General features: G+C 39.2%; 1 protein-coding gene across 1 annotated transcript in view; it reads right to left on the bottom strand.

Moving 5' to 3' along the window:
• The window catches only part of LOC150089224 (furin-like protease 1, isoforms 1/1-X/2), a 553,478-nt gene that overhangs the window by 243,027 nt on the left and 290,980 nt on the right, over window positions 1-19,471 (bottom strand). Inside the window, exon 4 of the mRNA XM_090388436.1 lies at window positions 1,872-2,000. Coding sequence (XP_090244562.1) covers window positions 1,872-2,000 — 129 coding nt within the window. The remainder of the gene's footprint in view (window positions 1-1,871; window positions 2,001-19,471) is intronic.

Below are 19,471 nucleotides of genomic sequence, written 5' to 3' on the forward strand. Positions count from 1 at the left end.
TTGTTGGAACACAGTTGACCCTAGCAGTAAGAATCATCTGCCGACTGATCCCAGTCGGGCCAGTCCAGGACCACCCATCTTGTCGAAGCAGGGGCCAAAGTGGTGTATCAAGGCTGGGAACCTGAACCACCAGGAACCCCCTTTCCGAGTTTCCATGGGTCGTGGCACATGGCTGCACACGCCGGATTCCAATGATGTAACCCTGGAACCAAGGTATGGGCGTTGGATCCCAATGATGCTAATCTGGAACACCAGCAGCATCATTGGGAGGTCCCCTCCTACGTACAGGTGCCAACGTTGACAGGTCATATGCCTCTACTAATGCTAACATTGCACTGACCACCCATATTCACTGGATGCACTGCCTTAGGTTTTATATTCTTCTTAACTATGAGCATAACCCCTTCAACTCACTGCACACATGCTGTCTGTCATTTCTGTACACATTGTATTCCCCATGTTCAAATTCTACAACCCTTATGTCTGAGTGACACAATGTCTCCGATAACCCTACAATGACCACATTTGATGACTTAACCAAAATTTCATATTCATCAAATTTATTTACTATGCTGGTAGCATTAGTGTACATAAACATATAACTACAATTGTTTACCCTTAGTAATCCTAAATTAGCCCGTGTATTCAAATTTGTTGTTAGATGATGGACCCCCCCCCCCTCCCCAGATATCTAGAAATCTCCAATACCTTGCTTTTCAGGCTGTTCCAATAGAAGCAGTGCAAGAATCACTTTCACTTCTGCCTGTGACTACTATTAATCTATTAGTCTGTATATCCACCAGGCTACACAGCCTAATAGATTAATATAAATTAATATAGACAGCAGTTTTCTGATTCACCTAACACTGCCTTGATAGCATCAATAAATATTCCTACACCCTTTCTATTTAAGTATATTCTATCACTGTCTGGCCACTTGTTAATAAAAATGTAAAAAAAAAAGTAATGTAGAAACAGTCTCTCTTATTAACAAGCAAAGACTATGCCGAGAATAATTCTACCCAACAGAAGCCAACCTGATTAACAAGGCTCTCATCATCTACTCCCTCTTATCATGTCTAGGCAGGATTGCAAACACTTTCAATTTTTCCAATAATTAACAACTTACTGACTAAAGGGAAATCTACCTACAATCCAGAATAAATCCTACTTCTCTCTCAGAGCCTTAGACTCTCAATGAGATCCCCTCTAAGGTGCCTGGTTGCCAAGCTCTGTAGCCCCTATATTCAAAGCCTTTCTTGGCAGAGTAGCATTAGTTTCTTCAACTACTTTAATACCTGCACTGATACCTATGTCAATACCTACTTTCAATACCTTCTTTACTGAAATCTCAGTTTAAGTTTCCTCCTCATGGAGAGGTATACCCTACCCTCTTAATCTAAGTTTGATTAACTACAGCCCAAATGAAGGGACTGCTAATAATTCTGTAGTGATTCAAATCTTAAAATAAGTAGCATGTGGCAAATCCATTACTGTAATGGAGAATTCTCTACTGGAAAAAAAATACACAATTAACAGTAACTTCAATGAAGTTATTTCTATGCAATGTTTTTATATATGAAATAATACCCAGTGGTGCAATTTTTGGACTCAAAAATCCAACTGGCTGGTCTGCTGCTCAACGTATTTGACCAGATGTTTAAAATATACAATATAAAACTAAAACTTTTATAAAAAAAAATTTTTTTTTTTTTTTCAGGGATTGGGTGCAAACAAAATTGTACCTGTGGTGACATCTCTGCACTGTTACTGTTGGTTTTATTCAAGTGTGTTTTCAAGTATATAGGATTTGGCACATTTTAAGAATATGTGTGAAATTGTTGATTCTAAATATTTTAAATAATACTCACATAATTCCTCTGTATATCTGGATGGTCTTTTTCCAAGCCATCATCCAAAATAGTAACTACAATTCCTTTCCCAGTTATACCTTGCATCCAGGCTGCTTGCACATTCATATCCAATCCATGTCCACGATTCTTGAAAAATTAAAATATATGAAATAAGCATTAATTGAATAAAAATTGGTACACATACATATATATAAAATTAATTATTAATTGTTGCAGTGTCTTTGTATACAGTCGTCAATACCCTTCAATAAAAAATCTGAAACCTAAAAGGAACATTACGATTGTAGTGCTAAAACTTGGGTCATAAAACTGCTGCAGGGGGTCATGAACTGCTATTTCTTATCCTTCATCCCATAAGGAAACAAATTCTTAAAAAAATAGCATAATCAGAAACCGAATGAAAATAACCAAGTCACATAGAGTAATTTTTTTTATTATTATATTTATTGATATCAGTTAATGTGATACCCATAGTACAACCAAACCAGAGTAACCAATTTCTAATAGTAAAAATACTAAACTAGTTATTTAAATTAGCTAGTAAAATGGCTTAAAGTAGATGATTTTTTCTGACTGAAAATTATGACCACATGTTATTCTTTACCTCGTGGTATTACTAAACACCATTAATTTCCCCCCTTTCTTTTTTTTTTTTTTTAATAAGTTTAGAGCAACAAATGACAAAATATTTTTCACAGTGCAATCAACTAATCCATAGACTATATTATTATTATTATTATTATGCGGAGATTCTCAAGATCATATACACGGAGATTCTCAAGATCATAGAACAGTTAAAGAACAAGAAATCTTACGGACTTGCCTGTATTACGGTAACTGAAGTAAAGAGAAATAAAAAACAGTTCACTGTTCTCTTGGTGGGGCTTATAGCACGAATGATGGCGTCAGGAGACTATCCTACAAATGCACTTTCTTTTAAAATAATCCCTATATATAAAAAGGGACCACCTGATGACTTTTGTAATTATAGACCAATAACAATACGGTCAGTTATAAATTAGATAATAGAAAATTATATATTTACCCATATAAGTAAATATCTACATCAATATGGACTGTTAAATAACTCTCTATTCTCATATCAGAAGGGTAAGAGCACACAGACATTATTAGAGAGTTTAGTAGACTCTTTTAACTTACATTTGAACAACAATAACTTCATAATGATCTTATTTATAGATTTGACCTAAGCATATGACTTAATTGATATCTCAATCTTGAAACAGAAATTACTGAAATATGGTATAAGGGGAACAGTCAATCAACTCTTAACATCTTATTTAACCAAAAGAAAAAATCACAGTTGAAGTAGAGAATACAACGGGAAAATCATACAATATAAAGAGAGTACCACAGGACACCAATGCAGGGCCAATCAGGTTCGAAGTAATTAAAAACTTTTTAAAAATTTATGCAGATGATTTAATCTTATGTACAATTGGAAAGAACCTTGCAAAAATGGCATTATATTTACAGCAGGATGTAATACATTTACAAAATTGGTTGCATTACAATATATTAGCACTCAGTTTTGAAAAAAACTAAATTCTTGGTAATTAGACCCCCTCACCAAACCCTGGACATTCATCCCTCTATTAAATTACATAAACATGAATGCCTACATGAACAGAACTTCCAGAATTGCAATTGTCTAACAGTTGAAGAAGTTTCAAATCACTGTTACCTTGGGTTATGGATAGACTATAATCTAAGTTGGGCAATGCAAATAACAAATTTATACAAAAAAAATGAGATTTTATGTGTACTTCTTTTATTATATTAAAAATAAATTAAATCAAAGAACTAGTAGACTCCCAACTCAATAATTTAGTAAATGTATGGGCAAGAGCAAATATAACTGAAATAAGGGTTATAAACAATTTACTAAACAGGATTCTGAAACTGTTCGTGGGGACAAACTCTTGGAACGATCTGAATAAGAGAAGGCAATTTTTGTTAAAATACAAAATACTATATCCAATTCAAAAACTGAAGTTAAATTTATCCTTGAAAAATCTTAACACTATTTATGAAGAGTTGAATCTTCAAAGGAATGTTTCACACAACTTAAGGAATCCAAAAACAGTTGTTTTGCCTCACCCTAGGGTACTAAATAGATTTGGAGATAGGCATACAATGAACATATTAAATAACTTGTTGGCAAGCATTGATTTCAGGCTCAGGAGAGGTTATTCAATCTCCAAATTAAAATTCTTAGTAAGAAAATTTTTGATACTCAATGATACAGTAGAATAGATTTTCAATGCAGATCAATCACTACCTCTATTTACAGAGTGGAATGTACAGAGTTACACACACTCTAGTTACAGAGTGTGTAATGACTTCATTGTCTTTTCTGTTAGCTAACAATTTTGTATGCAAAAACTGATTTAACTGATGAATTGCAACTTGTTGTCAAGGAATTTACTTTTCTTAACGAGTTCTTGTATTGTAAACAAATTCAAATGATAAATAAATTTGTATTGTATTGTATGGCATTATTATTATTACTAGCCATATAGTGCAAGGAAGCATGAGGCTCATGCTGCACCAGCTAAAAAAATTTTGAGTTACCCTTAGAGGGAGAGAGAGAAGTAGAAGGGAATCACCAAGAAAGAGAAGAATGATGATAATGATGATATCCAGCTCAGGACACTGGGTGTGCCAAGCCCATACTTACCAGATGTGAGCCTTGGGGTTAATTATGAAGTGTATTTTCTATTAATGAAATACATGCAGTATGTATTCTAATTGTTAATTTTTGTTAATTTACCATTAATATCTCTCTATACATTAAAAACGTTTTCCTCCTAGTGATATTTATTCAAGCCAATGGGAGAAGAGGGTGGGGTGATATGTCACTACAAATGTGCAAGTAAATAATTACATTGTTGTCTTCCATTGAAAAACAACTGCCTCCATAACGTTCACCGAACTCGTGCACTTGCTTCACTCTGTAACACATGGCCACGCATGGCATCATTTGATGTTTCATTGTAATGTCAGCTGATAAAGGGACCCAATATAGTTTGTATTTTTGTAAATAGTTTAGTATTTTGTAAATATTTTAAATATTTGTATAGTTTGTAAATATTTTAGTTAAATATTTGGTCAAAATTCAGATCTTGGGTACCTCTCCATACTTCAACTAAAAGTCAGGTAGAAGGCAGTGATTGGCAGGTGCCGGCCACTGTTTTCCCACGCCCCCTTCTTCCTAGGTTGACATGCCTGGGATGTTTATCCCCCCACTTGCTGCTGTTTTAAAATCGGGAACTCGTTTTCCCGATTTTAAAACAGCAGCAAGTGGGGGGATAAACACCCTCTCTAAGCTAAGCATCCCCTCCTTGATGACAAAATAATCAGAAACAAAACGCGATCACAATAATCACCCAATCACAGAACTCAACCAAACAATCACTCCATTCTATGATCACACCCACTGTGTGGAGACAAGTGGTACCCAAATAATAGATTTTAGCCAAATATTTTAGTCCTGCTCTTTCTGATGCAACAATATTCCTCATGCATTATGAAACCTGAAGAAAAAGGCCTTTTCCTAAGTGACCTATGTAAATGCAGGTAAATAATTACATAGTGATATTTATTCTACCTTGAGAATGTTGCATGGTGGGGTAGCCAATTGGAGAAAAGGAATATGGGTCATGTGATACAAGTAGGCGGGGTAATTATGTCACTACAAAGGCACAGGTAAATACAGTGGATTCCAGTTATTTGAGCCACCAGTTAATCGGGGCAGTTGTTTATTTGGGGCAAATCTTAAAAAACAGAACCCAATCGAGAAAATAGCCAGGGTTTACTTTGCTTAATTGAGACAACATGCCGTTTAATCGGGGCAGGAGACCGCAGCACTGGAGATTACCCTACGATTGTCTCCGACCGTACCACGTGGTTCAGTCAGTTTTCTGGAGGTCACAACCATGAAACAATAAAAACAATTAGCAGTCACCTGTTTTGTTAGTGCAATCTATCATAAACAGATAGTAAACTCGATCTTATTGAATTTGCAATAATACTGACAGCTGGAATTCTGTGGGTTATTGTGGTGAAATGTGTTCACACTTCCATAGAATCTTCAATCATATAAAAAAATTAATTTTCAGAATCTTCGCTTCATTCTTATTTTTAAAACTTTGTAACTTGTTACTTCATTCTCACTTGCACATACCGTGTTATTACTTGCAATTTTTGTGTGCCATGTTCTTTGTTATTGATTGCTTATCTTTTTACTGTTTTAAATTTTAACCCCACCCACAAATGTCAACTAGTTAATTATTCCGATTTTCATGTATATTCTTCCGATTTTCATGTATCATTTAATTTTTTAATTGGTAAGGTAATAAAGGGTAAATTGGATAATATTCCTCCCATTTTCGCTAATTAGAATTGCTGTTTAATAGAATTAAAATTCAATACACAAACATGATCAAAATGACCAGCGCTTACTACACATCGTATTGTTATGTTTGTTATTTTGGTTTTTAGGAGCATTAGCAACTAAGGCCACATTGCTCCGGGGATATGCGGTGGTCATCCCCTGACTTTACTGCATCCTCCGTATTTGATGATAACGGGCTCGAACTCCAGTCTAATCAAGAAGCATGTGCTACGCACTGCTGCTCCTGCCCACCTGGCTACAGAGACGCCCTACACGTCATATAGTGAACGGTACTTTACTATGGTGACTCCATCGTAACATGATTTGATTGTACAGTGAACCAATTGTAAAGCGCACATCCATCACATATTTTTAACTTTTTTTACGTGAAACTTCGGATAATTGGGGCAGCCGCTTAATTGAGCCAAAATGCACAAGTCCCGATATGTTCCAAATAACCGGAATCAACTGTAATTACATAGGTCATTTTCTGATTAGATATCGATCATAGTGGCGTAGTGTTTGGGTAAGGCATCATCTGCGGTTTCCCACATCTGCACCATCAGTACTCTTGTGATGAATACAGAACCTCTGTAAAAGCCAGAAAAATGTTGTGTTGCATGTGTAGTTTAGTGTTGAGTTCTGTTGTTCATGCTGGCTTCTTAGCTGCAGGGCCCCTAGTGGGAGTCCATGTCCCTGTTGCCACCACTGGGAAGTGAGCCAGGCTGTCCATAGCATTCTGGCTCTCCATTAGGGATTGTCTAAGCTTCCTGATGGAGAACAAAAGGAAAAAAAAAAAAAAAGGACGAGTGAGGGAGATAGCCGAAGGATGGTAGTAAAATGGAGAGGAAGAACATTGGTGTGTTTCGACAGGTGTCTTTTACGTAGAAAAGATTTGACTTACTCCGTCATACCTGTACATTTTACTTAAAATGTACAGGTAAAAAAGCATGCACAGGGATTGGCAAGCAAAGCGAGAAGAGGGAGAAGTCCCCTAGTGTATTTATTATTATTATTAATGTAACACTTTTTCAGATAATGTCGCATTTTTAGTGTATCAATAATCTTTATTCCTTCTGCTCATTTACAGAAACATTTTGGCACTGCAATAGGTGATCCAATTCTTTTGTGCCCTCAACCTGAATTCCAGGAACTAATGTCCCAAGTTATGTAATCATATTATGTCTGCTCTGTTCGGTGCTGAAAGTAGAGACAATGGATTAATGAAAGGGGAAAATCCTTGCATTTGTGGAATTGTGGTATGGCATAAATCCAGAGAGACTACATGTGAAATTGTTATTTTTGCAAGTACAATATTACAAGATACAGAGTGAATGACAAAGTTGCAATACAATATCCTAATATGCCGACAGCTATTCTGTCTGCCATAGTGAATATGTACCAATTCCAGTCAGACATCAGAATTTTGATACCTCCAGGACAGATTCTGATTCTTCCTTTGACACCATAGTGAACTTAGGGGTACAAGTGAAGTAGAATCCACATTGCAGAAACACAGTTCTGCTTGTTTACACAAGCAAAACTGAACAATTTTGGTATACAATTCTGATCTTCAAAAGAATTTAGCAATAGCACTTCGCCTCCATCTTGATGAAAAGAATCCACTGGCACCTGGCATTTCATCTGCTTGGTACAGAGAAAAACGATTTAATTTACTTCTACTGAAAGAAGGAATCCCCTATGTTCTGTATTGATGTAAATGGCTTGCTTAATCACAGCACAAGATATTAGTCTATGCAAGTAGCACAGTGGTATCATCACCGTCCTGCCCACACTGGGTGGAAAAGGCGCGGGTTCGAATCCCATCGATGACGAGAGGAACATTAGAGGGCTTTTTTCACTCTGTGGTTGTTAGCCGGTCTCAGGCGTAGATAGAAATGTTTTTTCCCCACAGAAACTGGGGATTTTTTGTCCAGCAAACAAGAATATCGACCAGAGAACACACACAATTTACAGAAAAAATAAATACGGGTAGATGTAATCATTTACAGGGGATCCTAATATCATAATTCAGCACAAGATATTATTATTATTATTAGCCATATGGCGCAAGGAAGCCCAAGGCTGCACCAGCCAAAAAAAAATTTCTGAATTACCCCAAGAGAGAGAGAGAGAGAGAGAGAGAGAGAGAGAGAGAGAGAGTCAGAAGTAGAGGGGAATTGCCAAGAAAGAGAAGAATGATGATATATTATGTACAATCCATTGGAATGGAGGTCCTTCACAGGCAGCTCAATGAATCAGATTCTTCATGAGGAGGTCAATTTTTAATGAAAATAGTGGTGGTGTTAAATTACCTATTACTATAATGCATTAGGGCTTATGCCTAAGGCTGCGAGAAAGTTAGACTATGTACAAGCAAGTGTAAATGCATCATATTAGTACACAGCCAATTCTAGATTAGGAAATTTGCTAATCTAGAATTGGCTGTGTACTAATATGATGCATTTGCATCATATTAGTACAATAGGTGATCAAAAATGTTGGGTGGTTTTTATTTTTGTTTAAAATTAGTAAGACAGTTATTTATTTGATAAAGTACATAAAATTGTTTCTTAAAATTTTATGTAAATCAAATTGTAAGAAACAATTTTTTGTCATGGGGAAACCACAGGAATAGAAGTCAACATAGAGGTGTGGTGCAACGCTGGCACCATGCCAGAGACAGATAAAGTTGCCGCCTTCTGTTGAAGGCTTGTGGCACAAATCCTAATAGAGACAATTTATTTTTATTTTTATTGCAGAATTTTTGACTTAATGCCAGGTGAAAAGGAGTTACAGATGGCAAAAATGACTATAGGAAGTCCAGGTAGGGGCAATTCAATTGAACAATATGTGTCACCCGGTCTTCAGGTTGTCCACAGAATGAAGAGACAAAAGCATTGAATGATGCTAATTTGGCTTGCAGAGATCCATGTTCATTTAAAATAGAAAAAATTATGTATGCTAGATATGAAAGAACCACTTAGAAACAAGATTTGTGGGAAACAATAGAGGCATCAGGAATAAATATGAGTGTACTGTTAGCTTTTGAAATTGAAGACTATCAGTTCTGCAATAAAAATAAAAATTGACTGTCTTTATTAGGATTTTCAAATTTTCAAGTTTCTTATTTACTTTACTGAAATGTTACCTTCACAACGAGTTGCCATGATATTGCACTACTTCGAATAAGTAATGCTCCACCAAAGGAGAAGACTGTTGTTACTTATTCTCAGCAGATACCACCACCCAGATGGCACTGTTTCAGGGCTATTTGGCCCTTCTTTGGTGGGTGGGTAGGTACCCTAGTGATGCAATGATGACAAAACAGTTATGAAGTATAACTCTACAATATAACGGTGCCGTCTGGGTGGTGGTATCTGCTGGTGGTGGTATTCGGTGGTGGCTTCAAGTTGTCCAATGGCTGGCCATCTCAAAGAATGATCTAAGTAACAATGCCTTGCCATCCTGAGTAGTGGAGTTGTGTTTATCCTACTAAGCAAAAATCCAAAAAACCTGTGTTTTTATAGGCATGAATAATTTGCATAATGTATGGCTCTGTAAGGGGAGGTACATCGATTTCTATTAGATACTCAGTATTTTCATGCCAGGATGCCTATGATATCAAATATTTACCTTCAGTGACCTGTTCACAATAAAATATTCATGAAAAACATTTTGTTCTGTTAATTTTGGCAAGCAGTGTATTATATACACTGATTGGACAGAAATCATGGGATACCTATCTAGTAACGGGTAGGCCCATCTTTCATCCTGAAAAAAGGCATTCACACGGTGAAGCGTTAAGTCCACTAGTTCATAAAAGCATCCCACAGGTATTTCCATACATGCTTGCTGCACCACTGGCCATAATTCCATTGCATTCCTGGGTGGAAGATCAAAAGCTCACACGGACCGTTCAACAGCATCTCAAAGATACTCCACAGGATTCATGTCTGGTGAACAAGGAAGCCATTCCATGGTGGTAAAATCTGCAGAATGCTCTTCGAACCACATTATAGTCACCACGGCTCTGTGGGGAGGCGCACTGTCCTGCTGGAAGAGTCCATAGCCCTGTGGGTGCACAATAACCATGAAGGAATGCAGATGGTGTGCAAGGATGGACATGTAATGTGACCATTCAGAGATAAGTCTAGACGTACCAGAGCTCCCAACATGTGGCAGTTGAACATGCCCCAGACAATTACTGACCATCCACCTGCCCGAACAGTTCCTTATTGACATTAGAGGTGTATAGCTTTGTTCGGTTTCTGCCAGATACACACCCTCACATCCATTTGAAATAACTGGAAACGGGACTCATTCGACCAGAAGACCCATCTCCAATCACCCAAGGTCCAGTGCCAATGTTCTTTCACACAGTTGAGGATTAGAGTCCTGTGTTGTGGTGTTAGCAATGGGACTCTGGTGGGTTGGCAGCTCCCATAACCTATTGGGAGGGGGGCAGTTGCCCTCTGAATCACACCCCTTTAAAATGCATTACTTGCTTGATGTTTGTGGAGCAAGGTATGGGACATGATATTGCCACGAGGGATGTCTTTGTGTGTGCGCAATGTAAAGAAATAGGGAAATTCAGCATTGTTATGGGCCTATATGAGAGCTTGAAGGACAGGGTGAATCCCCTCAAAGGATCTAAATTGAGGGGGCCCATCAAGCTCTCAGCTACCCACATCAATGCCAGAGCTTGCACTTGGTCATCACACAACACAGCAGCAACCCCCAAGGCAGAATGTGCTGGTCCCACAGAAACTAGTAGTTGTTAGTGACTCTATTGTCAGAGAAACGGGGAACATACTTTGTAAAAAGGATAGGTGGTACAGAACCAGGGTTTGTCTGCCAGGGGCAAAGGTTGATGACGTAGAGCAGATATCATCTTTTAAGGGCACAAAAGGTGATATAGTTGTACATGTTGGCACTAATGATATTAAGAGTAGAAGACCGGCAGAATTAGTTAACCAGTACAGGTCACTGTTGAAAAAAAGCCGTGAATTAGGGTTGAATTTGAAAGTGTCTGCAATTCTGGCCAGACACGATAGGAGGGAGTATATGATGAGAGCCTTGTCGATCAATTCAGCCGTGGAAAGATTGTGCAAAGCTCAAGGGGTAGAATTTTTTTCAGCCTGGTCTGAACTTGTTAACAGGAGAAACTGCTTCTACAGGGATGGGATACACTTAAATAGAATATGTTCAAGAATATTTTCTGATGCTTTCGAGGCAGTATTAGGCGAGTCGGAAAACTGCTAGCTTGGGGGGGATACAAGGACTAATAGATTAACAGTAGCCACTGGCAGAGGTGAAAGTGATTCTTGCACAGCTTCTATTGGAATGAACAGCAGCCTGGAAAACAAGATGCAGGATATTTCAGAGACTGCTGCGAGTCGCTGCAGTACAAGTAAACACATGGGTTGTGTTAGAGTAGCTAATAGGAACAGGTGCATATATACTTGCGTGTACACCAATGCTAGGAGTTTGGTAAATAAATTTGATGAATTTCAGGTATTGCTCAAAACATCAAAGGCAGATATTGTTGGGATATCAGAGACGTGGTGTCACACAGATATAAGGAATGCAGAACTGAAATTTGGGGAGTACAATGTATACAGAAAGGATAGACAGGATAGAAAGGGAGGAGGGGTTATGCTATTAGTTAAGAAACGTATAAAATCCAAGGCAGAGAAGCCAGTCGACATTGCTGGACAGTGCAGTGTCGAGTCATGGTATGACATCAAAATTGAGAGTAGAAGTGTGCTATAGGCCTAATGACTCTGATGAGTATAATAAGAAACTGTACAGGGAAATAGAGTGGGCCAATAAATCAGAGAGTCTTATAATGGGGAATTTTAATTTCCCAGATATTGATTGGAATTTGTGGTTTGGTCACTCACACACTAGCAAGGCTTTCTGGATTTATAGGATGATTGTTTTCTACATCAGAAAGTTCGGGAGGCAACTAGAAGGAGTAATACTCTTGATCTGATTATCAGTAGTGATTCTTCATGCATTAAGAATCTGCAGATAAAGAAACCACTACGTGGCAGTGATCACAGTGTGCTGAAGTGGGATTTACTCAAAGAGGTAACTACCATCAGGGGTAAAGGGAAGAGTTTTTGCTTTTGTAAAGGTGACTACTATGGTCTGAGACAGTATTTAAATTCTATACAGTGAGTCTAATTGATGATGTTACCAACAGCAAATTCAAAATGGGAAGCATTCAAAGAACTTATCTTGGAAGCTACTAAGCTTTACATACCAACTAAGAAATATTGTTCAAGGTTTATGCCTAAATGGATGTCAGATGAACTGATGAGACATATGGCAGAGAAGAAAAATGCATGGGATGCATATAAATTAATGGGTGACATGGAAGCCTATGATAGATATAAGTTAGTCTGTAATCAAGTCACAATGGATATTAGGCAGGCAAAGGCAGATTATGAGAAATTCTTGGCAGAGGATGCAAAGAAAAACAGAAAAGAGTTCTTTACCTATGTAAACTCTAGAAGGAAAGGGATGAATCAGATTGTCCACTGGATATTGATGGTTCAACAGTTCAGGATCCTGCTCAGGTGGCTAACAAACTAAACGAGTATTTTGCATCTACATTCACACATGAGGAGTTATTCAGGAAGGGGATTGCCGGAGGTGAAGTAAACTCTGGCAGTGAGCTGGATGATTTTGTAATAACTGAGAGCAAAGTGGAGGAGAAATTGTTGTGGATAAACATAAAAAAGGCACCCAGGGTGGATGGGATCTATCCAGTTATATTAAAGGAAGTAAGCAAACCCTTCGCCATAATTATGAGGGCTTCTTTGGACTCAGGGGAGGTACCCATAGACTGGAGATGTGCAAATGTGATCCCAATTCACAAAAGAGGATCAAAGGCTGACACAAGTAATTATAGACCTGTGAGTTTAACTTCTGTTCCAGGAAAATTAATGGAGGCACTGGTTAAAGAAGCACTGCAGGATCATCTAGACAAGACTTCAGTTATAGCTCGGACACAGCGTGGTTTTGTTAAGGGAAAGTCTTGCCTGACCAATTTGATTGGATACAATGATTTGGTCACAAAGGAACTTGATGCAAGGAATATCTTTGATATTATATATTTGGATCTTAAAAAGGCTTTTGATACTGTTGCACATGGAAGACTGCAGCACAAATTGGAGCAGTGTGGCATTGGAGGCAAACTGCTGCTACAGATAAAGGGATGACTGAGAGGGAGAAGACAGAGAGTGGTAATGAATGGACACTGCTCATCGTGGACTAATGTTATTTGTGGAGTCTCTCAGGGTTCAGTGTTGGGTCCATTACTGTTTTCTGTATTTATAAATGATACTGATGATAGTATATCAAGCTTAATGTCCAAGTTTGCAGAAGATACAAAGGTTGGCAGGGTTGTTAAGGACACTACTGACACTATGCTGCTGCAACAGGATCTGGAAAGGTTGAGCAGATGGGCTGGGAGGTGGCAAATGAAGTTTAACATTGACAAATGTAAAGTACTACATATGGGGAAACAGTAACCTCAGAGCAACGTATCAGATGAAAGGATGTAGAGCTGCTGGAACAAGTACAGAGAAGGGCAACAAGATTAGTGAATGGAACAAAGTGTTGCTCTTACGAAGAAAGGCTTAAGTTTTGCAAATTACAGTGTCTGGAGACTAGGCACCGGCTAGGTGATCTGATAGAGGTGTATAAAGCCTTGAATGGTTTCAGCATGCTCAATGCCAATGGGATTCTTCCTCTTGCTCAGAATATCACCTGAGAGGGCACAAATTGAAATTGAGGAAAGACAGATGTAGGATAGATGTGCGGAAATTTGCCTTTAGCCAGCAGGTAGTTGGTTGGTGGAACAGACTTCCATCCTTTGTTGTGGAAGTTGATAGCCTAAATAAATTTAAGACTCAGCTGGACAGGTATTTCGAATGAATGGAGGGGTGAAATAGGAGTAGTTTTTTTGTTTTTTTTGGCTGATGCTGCGTAAGCTTGCTTTCTTGCATCATATGCCTCTACTAATGCTAATGCTAATTGCAGCTAATGATTGCCTGATGGACTTATTGGAGACATTTCTGGCACTTTCCTCGTTGAAGTCAGCAGTGATTTGTGCCACTGCCGCTCTCCAGTTGGCTGAAACAGTGTGAGACAGATGTCGACAGCCACATTCGTCCACCACCTTTCTCTGCCCACAGCACTGTCTACGATGTGATGTTATTCTGGAAATAGCGTATTCCTGATATCCTTGATACTGTCGAATGGAGATAGTGCAATTTCTGTATCACCTCCACAATAGAGTAAACATTGCATCAGGTACCCCTATCCTCCAAGTCATTTAACTCGTGATGTTTACGCATAACGACATCGAATCACCTCTTACGTGAACCTATATACCTGCCAAGTGGTGGGTTCGTCTACTAGCAGAAGGAGTGACAGCATAGTGTTGCATAGGAACGAGGTATCCCATGAATTCTCTCCTTTCAGTATGCTGTTTATATTACTTTTGTTAACTCCCATTTAATTTATCACATTGTGTTTAAATACTTATTTGTTATTACAGCGTTTATTAATTTAACTTTCTGGACTTAAAATAGAATTCCACCTGACCAACAAAAAAAGATTTTTAAGTTGTGGATTTCCGAGAGGTGATTAATACAACTCTAGTATAATTTGTGTGTAAATTTCATATGTTTTCTGCTCGATGTACCTGTTTTGTTTGACAATGAAAACCATTCTGTCCGAACCCAACTAACTCCATCATGGTATTAAAAAAGTCCATAAGTGTTCCGTTGCATATTACAATCGCCATCCTTGCAGCAATTAAAGCCGCAATGCTGCCCCACGAGGGCTCCTGAAGGTACAGTTTGGATGTCATTAAAAGTGCACATGACGAATTGTGCAAAAAAGGGTGAAGCTCAACTCATCGGCAGAGCCAGCCTAAGGGTTTCATGCACCCTAGGCAAGACTTAAAATTTGCGCCCCAGTTGTATTCTATACCATTCATCCACCTATCTATCCACCCTATCTACCAACAAGCTTACTATTTCTCACCCATTCATCTATAATATTTATCTGCTTGCTGCATATTAATATGATTTATTGTATGATGTGATAACAATACAGTGCACGAATACGACATGGAACATTATCACAAAATAAACTTATCGTCCTCCATTCATCCTCTTCCACCCTCTCTACCCCTTGTCATCAAATTCATTGGCACAGAAGGAGTTACAACGTTCTATTTACTACACTGAAAGAAATAGTGGCTAAGGTAAAAAAAGGCAACACGAGAACCATGGGAAACTTTTTACCGGTCAAAAGCGTTTCCTGGTACCACAGCTTCTCCCTGCGCATTTTCGGTAAACAGATGGTACTTGTTATCGGTAGTTAACGATGTATTCATTAGTTTTTTCTTATTATTAAAAGCAGAGTATCGGAGTTCGTGAATGGGCTGAAATTTACTTATGGGTACACCCTCCAGACTGCCTCAGTCTTAGGGTGTTTATCCCCCCTTCCCACTGTTTTAGCCCGATACGAAAATGACTTCTACAGACGGTGCACGTGTTATCGATAGTTGCAGTAGAAGTCGTTTTCCTATTGGGTTAAAACAGAGGGATGGAAGGGGATAAATACCCTAAGACTGAGGCAGTCTGGAAGGTGTACCCGTAATAAATTTCAGCAGTGAAGGCATTACACTCGTGAACTCCAATAATCTGATTTTAATAATGAGAAAAAAACTAATGAATACATCATTATCAACTTCTACTGCCATTACCGATAACATGCACCATCTGTTTAAATGAGAATGCAGGGAGAAGCCGCAGTACTGGGAAACGTGTTTGACAGCTAAAAGTTTCATGGTTCTAAGACTTTCATGGTTCTCATGTTGGCTTTCTTTACCTTCGCTGAAATAGCTAATAGGGATCACAACAGTACAAAGCACTAGAATTTTTTTAAATAAATTTAATAAGACAACTGGTAAATTTTACTTACTGTAATTATTTCCGTCAAAAATTTACTTTCTTTGCTTTTGCCTTGGCAAACATTTTCACAAGTTCTTTTAAATCCATGTCATATGCCATTTGTTCTTCAATAGAAATTTTAGCTAGCCCACAGAGTTTGTCTGCACTCATTGTTGACCATAGATAAATTTTGATGAGTTTAAGTAACTGGCACAGTTAGAAGAATTCTAAGAGCAATTACAATATTAGGAACGGAGTCTTCTAATTTATTGGAAAAATTGAATTCCATACCATCTTTTGGAGAACTCTCTGATGTAATTTTCCCCGTGCGAGCTTTCAACTCGTCTGTCAAAAAAAATTACACTTTGTTGGAATGCGCCCCTAGGACCTTTGTGCCCTAGGGGACCACCTAGGTTCACTCTGCTCATCAAGCAACATCAAATTCTGCAACTGCGCAATGATGCATTACACATGCCACTGACACAATTAGACACACAAACAGTCATTAGCACACAATATGAGCAGTTTGTGTACAGCAACCGAATGGGTGCAACTAAACTTGACTGTCATCATGAAGATCAGTTGCCCATTTCAATTTTACACATACTTGGTTCGCAGTTGCTAGTCTATTGTACTTAGCGATCTGAGCTAATGATGAGCTAACAATGTTGCATGTGTGTATTGTAGGCCACTGTTCCCTTACAATCTGAGATATCTTCCCATCTTTCATCCAGGCCAATACCAGTTTCAACACAATTCTTCATAACACTTAAGAGCTCTTCTTGTAATGTCTAGCTCCAACAGCAATATGTAACTCTACGATGTCTTGCCATCAACTGTCTCTTGAGGTTGCTGCAGCCATACATAAAATCATTTCCATCCAGACTATGTTAAGAAGGCTCAATTCAATTGGGCTTTATGCAAGGAAGTCAGTGATTTGTATCTCACTGACCCCAAATCATCGCAGAGCTCGTCGAAACTGGTGCTATGAATTAAAAAAAAATAAATAAATAAAAAAAAAAAAAAAATATATATATATATATATATATATACACAGGGTGATTCACTACCAGTGCAACAAACTTGCAAGAGGTGTAGGGGGCACAAAGACGAATCGGAATCACATAGCATGCAGGGTCCGAAATGCCTTTGTCATGCGGTAGAGGACGTTGAATAGGAGGTCGCGTGAACAGCGATCCTGCTGGAAGTCAGGATTTGCGAACTGGTTCCCGAGGCAGTAGGATGGATGAGTATTCAAACGTTGAACTGGCCAACATGCACCTCGCGTATGGAGCTGCGAACTGTAATGGGCACGCCACTCTGCGCTTGTACCAGGAATGTTTCCCACACAGGCGTGCTCCTCATCATACGATTTTCGCACGTGTGCACAGAAGGTGGAAGTAGGATGGATGAGTATTCAAACGTTGAACTGGCCAACGTGCACCTCGCGTATGGAGCTGCGGACTGTAATGGGCACGCCACTCTGCGCTTGTACAAGGAATGTTTCCCACACAGGCGTGCTCCTCATCATATGATTTTCGCACGTGTGCACAGAAGGTACATGAGACTGGTTATTTCACGAGAGGTACCATGAATCGAGAGCGAACGACGAGGACGCCAGACAATGAGGTGAATGTCCTACGTTTTGCAGAAGGCAATCCGAGTACGAGTACTCGAGCGATAGGCCAACAATTGGGTATTTCCCAATCCACTGTATGGAGGATACTGTCAAAAAACCAATGAGTTCATACCATCTGCAAAGCGTCCAATCATTGGAGCCTGCGGATTATCCATTCCGGAGGACTTTTGCTACTTGGTTTCTTCAACAGAGTGCAGCAGACAGCGCATTTGCTGCATCCATATTGTTCATGGATGAGGCAAGTTTCACAAGAGAGGGAACCTTCAATCAACACAACACCCATTTGTGGGCTTTGGAGAACCTACATGGTACGCGAACACGTACAACTCAACGCCGTTTCTCTGTCAATGTTTGGGCCGGCATTGTTGGAGACCACCTCATTGGACCATACGTTCTGCCCTCTCGTCTAGACAGTAGGGCATACTTGATCTTTCTACAGCAAGTCCTGCCTGAACTTATTGAAGAAGCACATGTTACTCAGTCGTTGTGCCGCTCAATGTGGTTCCAGCATGATGGGGCTCCCCCACATTACACCAATGACATCCGCCAACACCTAAACGTTACATTTGGACAGCATTGGATAAGTCATGGTGGTCCAGTTCATTGGCCTGCTAGATCGCCGGACCTATCATGCCTGGACTTCTTCTGCTGGGGTCAAATGAAGACATTGGTGTACGAGACCCCCGTTGATACAGTTGAAGACCTCGTCACTCGCATCTCTGTAGCACCGGGGGGGGGGGGGGGGGGGTCGAGACACGCCAGGAATCTTCCAGAACGTTAGGGATTCCATACGGCGGCTCTGTGAAGCCTGTGTGACTGCTTCTGGTCGAACTTTGAAACACCTTCTGTAGCATGGCTTTTTGCCAATGTAAAACTTGTCATTAAAATGATTTCTGTTACACTAACGAGTTGCTGTTTCTGTTCTTTTTCTTTGCTTCTTTGTTCACGCGCCCTCCCGCATGACGAAGGCATTTCGGACCCTGCAATGCTATGTGATTCCGATTCGTCTTTGTGCCCCTACACCTCCTGCAAGTTTGTCGCACTGGTAGTGAATCACCCTGTATATACAATGCCCCTACCGTTAACACCTGCCTTTAGACAAAAAAAAAAGAGCTTTTATTGTGTCATTTAATATTTTCTGTTGAAACCATTTGCTTTTATGATAGCCTTCAATCTTCGCAACATACTGTCAACCAGCTTTTTATAAATGTCAGGTGATATGTTCCTCCACTCAGCCTTTAATGCAGCCACTAGTTCGGCCGATCTCAACATGCATGTACCCGATGATCCAATACATCCCAAAGATGCTCGATAGGGTTCAGATCAGCACTATGGGCTGGCCAATCCAACTTTTCTACACCCATGTCCGCAAACCACGCTGTTACGACCCAAGCAGTATGGCATGGCATAAGTTGTCATGCTGATACAGGTATGGGCATTCCTCGAAGTACTGCCATAATGCTGGAAGTGCATAATTGTCCAGAATGTCCTAGAATTGCACAACATTCGTGGTTTTGTTGATAATGACTAATGGGCCCAAGCCAAACCATGAAAAGCAGCC

Source organism: Mastigoproctus giganteus, chromosome 2 (assembly GCF_048544385.1).
Source record: "Mastigoproctus giganteus isolate SK-2022 chromosome 2, ASM4854438v1, whole genome shotgun sequence".
Classification (NCBI taxonomy): domain Eukaryota; kingdom Metazoa; phylum Arthropoda; class Arachnida; order Uropygi; family Thelyphonidae; genus Mastigoproctus; species Mastigoproctus giganteus.